The sequence below is a fragment of the Myotis davidii genome, unplaced genomic scaffold (genome assembly GCF_000327345.1).
Source record: "Myotis davidii unplaced genomic scaffold, ASM32734v1 scaffold575, whole genome shotgun sequence".
In the NCBI taxonomy this organism is placed as follows: Eukaryota; Metazoa; Chordata; class Mammalia; order Chiroptera; family Vespertilionidae; genus Myotis; species Myotis davidii.
The window spans coordinates 2,594,216-2,602,777 of NW_006290306.1; the positions used below are offsets into that span (position 1 = coordinate 2,594,216).

At 58.5% G+C, this 8,562-nt stretch overlaps 1 protein-coding gene across 1 annotated transcript in view; it reads left to right on the forward strand.

Annotated features, from left to right (window-relative positions):
• The first annotated feature begins 602 nt into the window (after window positions 1-602).
• Window positions 603-8,562, forward strand: part of ASIC4 (acid sensing ion channel subunit family member 4) — a 23,022-nt gene continuing 15,062 nt past the window's right edge. The window contains 3 exon segments of the mRNA XM_006763379.2: window positions 603-1,061; window positions 1,063-1,324; window positions 1,326-1,970. Coding sequence (XP_006763442.1) covers window positions 1,021-1,061; window positions 1,063-1,324; window positions 1,326-1,970 — 948 coding nt within the window. The 5' untranslated portion in view covers window positions 603-1,020.

Sequence of the window (8,562 nt, forward strand, 5' to 3'; positions counted from 1 at the left end):
CTTGAGGACTTGCACTTTCACAGGGCACCCCAGATCACAAGCTGCTCACTGGGACCCCCCCACTGGGGGCACCGAGACTTCTCCTCCCGGCTGCCAACAGGGTCTGTCCCTGCCTGTGACAATAGCCCACATGCCTGCTTCCCCCACCCTAGCAGGACAGCAGCCCCCCTGGGCTACCCTGCCCCACTCTACCAGGGGACACCCCGGTTTGTTTTTTTGGATTGCACACCCTGCCATTCAAGCCCTGCACGCGTCTGCTCCCTCCAATACCCCCATTTGGCCCCTCTGCTCTCTGGCCTGTTCACTCAACAGTATTCTCCCACCCCCAGCCTGGCTGTGGCTAGAAATTTGGAGAAGCAAAGTGGCCACAGATGTACAACAAGCCAGCCAGGGTGCCCTCTGTCCCAGACATAGGAGTGACTGAGTTGGGGTGGGGCGGGAGAAAGTGGGGGAGGGGTGGCCAGCGTCCCAGAGGGGGCATGGTATGGTCAGTGTGGAAGTCTGGAGCAAAGCTCTAAGGAAGCCAAGAATCTTGGTGGCCTCATATTGTCCCCTTGTCTGTCTATACTGCCCTCCTCTGCCTCTGCCCCCCCTCCCCCATTCAAACAAGTGGCTCTCCCAAGGAGTTTCTAGAAGCCACCGTGAGCGGGGGGAGGAGTGGGGTCAGGTGGTGGCTGGATGCTGGAGTCAGGAGTCAGGGAGGCCAGGAGCTGGGAGACGGAGTTGGCTGACCCCTCCTGGGGTGTGGTCCAGAGAAGTGGCAGAATGAGCTGAGGACTCTGGGTACAGCACTCTTCTTTGGGTGGCCTGGGAGTGGGGCCATCAGAGGACCCCACGAGTGGCTAGGGTATAGCAAGAGTTTGTGGGGCAGCTCGATGAGGTCTCCTGCAGAGACCAGGGATCCCTGTCCTGGGCTGGGGGGCTGCCCCCTCCCCTGGCCTGGCTCCTGCCGCCCGTGCCGCCGGTGAAACGCTGTTGACATGTCCTGAATTATTAAGCGCGGGGTGGGCTCCGGAGCACATGCTGAGCGGAGCGGCTGGGGCTGCGCGGCGTGGCGGAGCAGCTCACTCGCTGGCTCGCAGGGACACACGCAGGGGCTGACAGCTGTGCTGGTGCTGATAAGGGAAGCCACAAGGAGACGATCGAGGAGAGAGACAAGCGGCGGCAGAGGCAGCAGCGGCAGAGGCAGCACCAGGGCTGCGGAGCTGCTGGGAGTGGGAGTGACTCCCCCACCTCGGGCCCCCACCCTGTCCCCATCCTCCTCCAGCTTGCCCTGAGTTTAGAAGAACAGCCGCTGCCACCACCGACACTCCGGAGGGCACCGGGGGCTGCTGGCCAGGGAGGGACAGGGGCAGGAGGCTCTGGCCAGTTCCAGCAGCCGGGGACAGATGCCGATCGAGATTGTGTGCAAAATCAAATTTGCAGAGGAGGATGCGAAACCCAAGGAGAAGGAGGCAGGGGATGAGCAGAGCCTTTTGGGGGCTGCGCGGGGGGCAGCAGCGCCCCGGGACCTGGCCACCTTTGCCAGCAAGAGCACTCTGCACGGGCTGGGCCGGGCCTGTGGCCCAGGCCCCCATGGACTTCGTAGAACCTTGTGGGCACTGGCTCTATTCACCTCGCTGACCGCCTTCCTGTACCAGGCGGCAGGCCTGGCCCGGGGCTACCTGACCTGGCCTCACCTGGTGGCAATGGACCCCGCTGCCCCGGCCCCAGTGGCGGGCTTCCCGGCTGTCACCCTCTGCAACATCAACCGCTTCCGGCATTCGGCACTCAGCGACGCCGACATCTTCCACCTGGCCAATCTGACAGGGCTGCCCCCCAAAGACCGGGACGGGCACCGAGCCGCCGGTCTCCGCTACCCGGAGCCTGACATGGTAGACATCCTCAACCGCACTGGCCACCAGCTTGCCGACATGCTCAAGAGCTGCAACTTCAGTGGGCATCACTGCTCCGCCAGCAACTTCTCTGTGGTGAGTCCTGCCAGCTGGCCCGCCTGGCCCGGGGTGGCCGGAGGGTGGTGGTGGTGGTGGTGGTGCGTGGGGGCATCCTCAGCGGGGTTTTCCTTCCTTCCGCCACCAGAGGCTGGCCTCGAGTCTCCCCCAAGCCTGGTGTTTCCCTCTGGCTCCCCAGCCATGGAGCTGGGGACACCCAGGGGCTTACCCTGGCGCTGCTGCTGCTCCTCCTCTTGGCTTTGCTGCTGCCGCAGTGCCCAGGTCTGGGGCTGGGGGTCCTGGAGGGGCCCAGGGGCCCCAAAGCTGGTCAGCTTGCAGGGAAGGAATGCACCACACCACGGCAGGGCCAACTGACCCCACTTTTCTTCTGTGGCTTCTGGGTTCTTCTCACCAAATGAGGGTGAAGGGGAGAGGTGGTGTGGGGAGTTCCAGCAAGGGAGGGCCTCCAACTGCCTCCTGGGGAGCTGGCCCGGCCGGCGGGCTGGATGGAGAGGATCTTCGTGTACACTGGGTGTCAGTGTCTCTTCTGTCTCTGTCTCTCACACACACCCCCTTTCACAGACTCCCTCACACATCCCTCTTTCATGCTGCCCCTCCAGCTTCTCCCACGTTCCAGTCCCTCCCTCCGTTTCCTGGTTGCTGCTGCTCCCTTGCCCGGCTCTGGCTCTGACACTGAGAATCACTCATTCACTCTTGTGTGCATGGCTCACCCTCACTGCTGCCCAGCACACACACACACACACACACACACACACACACACACACCTATGGCTCCGGGGCACAGTTTCCTGCACACGCCCTGTCACACACATTCAGTGTCCCTGCCATTACGCTCACGTGCACACCTGCACACCCACACAGCTAGAGAGCTACATATCTCTGTGCACACATCCCAGCTCATACTTAGCTGCCAAGGATCACGGGGTCACGCAGTAGATGCCATGCCCTCTTGTGACACCCCCCACCTCTCTCAACCCTGCTCCCCATGTGAGGACTGCTGTTGCCATCTCTCACCATGTATGTGAGTGTGGGGGGTCTTGCACGCCATCTGTCTGTCAGTGCTCCATTCACCCAGTCAGGGGTTATCTATTATTCCTGGTGCCTGGGATGCCTGTCCCAGTCCAGCTGACTCCCAGCATTGTGTATGTGAGTGTTTTCATGCGTGTTACCACTGCCCAGACGCCTATGCACATATGTGTTGTCAACATGGTACCCACTTCAGCCCAGCCTCCAGGGCCAGTCCAAGAGACGGGGGACTTTCCCTCCTTATGGACGGGCCACCCCTACCCAGGCTCTCACTCACTCACTGCCTCAGTATCACCAGGAAACATGCTCCCACTAGGTGCCTGCCTCCCTCCTGCAGCCTCAGGGTCCTCCTGCCATTGGGTAGGAATGGGGGGAGGGGCAGAGGGAGAGGGGTGTGTTGGGACAGGAGTCAGGGCACTGACCTGCCATCCTGCTACAAACCTCCTCTTTTATGAGAAAGTCACTGCTCCCTAAGCCAGCGCTTGAGTGTCCCCCAGAAGAGGTGGGGAGTGCAGCGTGAATGCGGACTTTCAGATCCGTGGGGCTCTTCTATGTGGCATCCTCACCCGTCTGAGGTGGGGGGACAGAGCCCGGTCTTAGCAGGTGCTGTTGGGGCAGAAATCAATGGGCGCTTTGTGTCCCTGAGCTGGAGTTTGTGTCCTGGCCCTGGCTGGGGTGGAAAGGGAAGGGGAAGGGTGATGAAACCCTGGCAGGAGGGAAAGGGTGGAAGAGATGGAGGGATGGGGAAGCAAGGTGAGGGAGGCAGGGGGTTCCTGCCTGGCCTTCAGGAGAGGAGCAGGTGCCAGAGGATACGGGAGGAGGGAGTCCCCTGCTCAAGGCTGGCGAGTCTGAATCCTGGGGATGCCCCAGCGAGATGAAGCTGGATCTCCCACAGGCCCTTGTGTGCGCTGGGGCTGGGGAGAGGAAGATAGTACAAGTGTGTGGGTCTCAGCTCTGGGGCTGTGGCAGGACGATGAGGGGCAGAGGGGCAAAGCAGGCATCGAGGGGAAGGAATTTCTCTTTGGATGGTGCTCCCTGTCTCCCCCACCCAGCTTAGAACCCATACCCTCTGCCTGCACCCCTTCCCCCATCTGCTGAGTGTAACTCTCCTTTGGATCTGGCATTCTAGGGCTGAGGCTGCTGCAAATTCACAGGGTCTGGGATTATGGGTTGTGATGGGGGTCCATGAACTATGGCATTGAGGAAGCTGGGGTGTATTGCTGTGGCGAGATGGGAGAAGTGGCATGGAGTCTCTGATGAGGGACTGTGGTGAGAACATGGAGCCATGATAGAGATTTGGGGTTGATGGTGGGGAGATGGGTACAGGGACGGTTGGTGGAGAAACGGCCAGGGTGTGAGTGGTGAGATGGCCGGTGACAGAGACACGCTTTGGGTAAGGAAGGGGCTGTTGTGTGTTTTGTGTTGCTTTTCCTGTTTCCTTCTTTCCACTCCCCACTCTGCTGTGACCTTTCCTCCGGAATCCAAGTTAATAAATGTCACATTTTCCAGCCTATTTTTACTCCGGGTAATGCACCCTCCCCCAGTCCCCTAAGCTGCTGCTCTCGCTTCTGTTACCACTGCAATTGCTTCCCCCCCCAACCCCACCCCCACGCTTCCTGATATCCATTCCCTGACTCCCAATCAGTTACTTACTCAGTTAATCAACACCACCCTGGGCCAGGCTCCCTGCCAGGTGCTGCGGGGAGAACAAAGGAGGGAAGCCCTACTGCCCAGCCCCTGTCCTCAAGCAGCCTCCAGTCCTGTGGTGGAACGGGGACAGGGCCACTCAGAAGCTTAACCAGCCACGCAAGCGTTAACCAGCTATGCACACCAAGCAGTGTCATGAGGTGCCAGGATTAATTGCCAAACTAGGTACCTGGATGGTAAGAGCCTGAGTTCAGAGAGGGAGGCTACTCTGGGCCAAAGAGAACTGGGAAGGTTTAAGGAATGAGCCACGCTGGGCTGGACGAGGTTTGGAGAGGAGAAGGGGGAAGGGGGAGAGAGAAGATGGCTCCTGGATGGTGAGGATACTCTGGCCTCTTCGTCCATGCTGCCCTCCACCAGGCCGCTCCCACCTCCACCTCCTAATTTCACCACCACCTATATTCTCCCTTCCTCCCTGATTCCTTCCGCCATCTGGTCCCCCGCCCCAAAGCGCCAAGCCCCATCTACACTTTCCCCACTGTGGCTTGCTCTCAGCCTGCCCACTTACTAGAAGGCAGAAATCACTCTTTCTTCCTAGGCGTCATTTCTTTAGCTGTAAAATGCAAGGATGACTCTAAGATTCAGCATCTCCTCTCAGCTGGGGACTGCACGGTATGGCAGTCAAGTGTGTGGGTTCTGGAGCCAGACCATGTGGATTCGAACTTCAGCTCTACCCTTTAAGCTGTGTGCCCTTGGAGGAGTCAAAAAAGCTTCCCTCAGCATCAGATTCCGTAGCCATTCAATAGCATATTCGAACCTAAAAAATGTGGGTGGCGGTGAGGATTAAAGAGGTGGCTTAGCACACTGCCTCGTGTGCACCCTGGAAGTGTCAGCTGTTAAAATGCCACCACCCAACTCCTGGCTCTCTTTAACCTGACTGTTCCCAGCACTGCCTGCCGTGTTCTGACCCAGACGCTGGCATCTTTGCTACTCCTTCACCTAGCCCTCCCTCCTTTCTCTCCCTGAGGCCCGCACTCCCCTCTCCCCTATTAGAGCATTCCCATGCTAGCCAGCCTCCCAAACATGCATGCACCCGGGCACAGGTGCAGGAGCATGAGCACACACTGGAGATCACCGCTCTCCCACAGGACTCCTGTGATGACAGAAATGTGCTGCCCCACATGGTAGTCACTAGCCTCCCCGGCAATTGAGCATCTGAAATGTGATTAGTGTGACAGAGAAAATGAATGTTCCATTCAAATAGCCTCATGTGGCTCGTGGCTGCAGTATTGGACAGAGCAGCTCTGGTCCTGGGAACGAGGTTCAGACGGCCCGATTGGGTGGGGCTGGGAGCGCCAACTGGTATCAAAGGACGTAAGATGACAGCCGCGGGCTGTGATCGGAAGCCTGGCACCCAGTCTCTGGGCTGAGGTCCCAGGTTGAGCTGAGGATAGCGCCTGTGTATGGGGACATCGAGGTGTTTGGAAACACCACATGAGCAGTGCGCCTTTATTCCCAGGTGCAGGATGTGGCCTTGGTCTTTTCTCTTCCATTCTATTGTCTGGAAAATTGAGGCACAGGGGAGAAGGAGAATCCTTGAGGAGACAGGGGTAGGACCCTGCCCCTCTCTGTGGGGTCCAGGCAGCCCCTAGAGCGGCAGGTGACCAGGGACCTGTGGGCGCTTCACTGTCTCCGTTCCCTCTGGGCTCTGGCTTCCCTCCCCCTTCCACCCCTCCTTCTGCACATGCTGGTGACTGCCGAGACTATTAATCACTCGCCCTGTTCTCTTCCTCTCTACTAATCAGGCACAATTAGACAAGGCCTCTTCCAGCTGGGCAGTCCCCCTCCCTGTCCTTCTCCCTCCTCTCCCAGCTCCACCCCAGCTGCCACCAGGACAACTCCGAGGCAAGGAGAGCAACATGCAAGCCCTCTATCATTCTCTGGCTTTCTGGCCCCCAATTCGAGGCCTCTTAGCAAACCGCTGCCTTCTGTCCAAGCTTCCTCCTGAGCCTGTTCCCTTCCCGGTGTGGTGAGGCCCATGTTGATCACCTCTGCCCCCTATCCTCTGTGTGAGAGGGGCCACTTCACACATATCCCACTCCATACTTGGCCACTGGCTCCAAGGGCCTGAGGCAGGAAGAGGGTATGCACTGAGGTTGGTTTAGGGCTCTTACTACCAGATGAGCTTACCTCTCATCCCCACCCCTTAGCCCTCTGTCCTCTCTGGTCTATTTTCTCCCGAGGCATGAAACTTGAGAACATTTAATTCAACATCTAAGTTCAGGATTGGTCCTGCCTTCAGGAGCCAGGCAGGTTAGGTCTAGAAGGGCATGCAATTGGGAAGGGTGGGGTCTGAGGAGAACTGAAAACCTCTTCCAATTTGTCCAGAGAAGCCCTGAGCCTTGATTATTTTATTTATTTATTTTTATTATTATTTAAAATATATTTGCCAAAACCGGTTTGGCTCAGTGGATGGAGCGTCGGCCTGCGGACTGAAGGGTCCCGGGTTTGATTCCGGTCAAGCCCTGTAGCCCCACACTGGGGATTGAGCCCGCAACTCAGGCATGTGCCCCTGACCGGAATCGAACCCGGGACCCTTCAGTCCGCAGGCCCACGCTCAATCCATTGAGCCAAACCAGCTAGGGCGAGCCTTGATTGTTTTAATAAAATTTTTCCTGATGAAAAAAATAATACTCTGAGGTCTACCTACAACCCACAGATTGCAGAATCCCAGCGTACTAGCCCTCATCTTCCGCCCCGCTACTGGCTGCTGCCCCCAGGCCCTCCTGGAGGGGGCGCTCTCAGTCTGGCTGCTTCTCATTGGCCGTGGAGACGGCAGCGAGGGATTTGAGTGGAGTTGGTGGAGCAGCCAAGGACAGGGGCTGCTACTGTTACAGAGGACTGGTCTGCAAGGGCAGCGGGAGGGCTATGAAGGACGTGCCCCACCCGGCCCCACTCAGCAGCCCTGTGGCCTCTTCATTAATCAGGAATCAGCCCCGAGCTGGGCTCATTATCAGCTCAGCGTCTCGCGGCACTGCCGGAAGATGCTGATTAGCATTTGAAGAAATGGCCCCCACGTCCCCCTCTCCTCCCCTACCCGTACTTCTTCCTGGACTCCCACCCCTGCCCTTCTGCTTCCCGGAGGAATCTGCTCCCTCTCGTGGCTGGCGGCAGGGTTGCCTCTGCTCAGCCCAGGCTGGGGCAGGATCAGGAATGGGGGGCAGCGAGATGGGAGCACCAGAACTTCAGGGTTGCGCAGGTTGAGACCCCTGGGCAGAGGGCAGGGAGTGAACGCCGGTGCAGACTAAGGGTGGTCAGGAGAGTTGGACAGCCACCCTGGTGGGGGAGGAGAGGGCAGCCTCAGGCCGGTGAGTTATCAGTGTTTCCCTGCCCTGCCAGGCTCTCCCAGCAATGCCACCTCCTTAAAGCAGCTGGGGAGGGGACAGCCAGAACCATGGACAAGAAGCCCGAAGGCAGAGTTTCGGGTTATTATTTTTTGCAAATCATGGTGCAGGCTTGGGGTCTTGGAACCATCTCAGATGAATGAGGGTGGGAAGGCAGGAGGTGGAGGAGGGAGGGAGAGAAAGGAGGGTTCAGAGGGCTCTGTTTTCCAGAGGAGTAGAGGGTGTCTACACTTCTTACCGTGGCTCCCAGGCCAGAGGCTGGCAGCGCTGAAGATCCCCCCACCCCTAAATGTTCACCGTGCCCTTGGGACATCGGTTTGGGTTGGAGGGGGAGCCGTTCCAGAGAGACAGGCTTGGGCTGCAGCAGCCCAGGCAGCAGCGAGAGTTCAGAGAGGAGCCACCGGATGATTAAGGGGAAATGGAGGATTGATTTAGGAGGAAAGATTAAAGGAGCTAAATCCGTGGCGCTTGGCTCAGCGGTGACTAAGCGTGGACAGGATAATAGCTTACAAATGTGTGAAAGGTGTAAATACCAA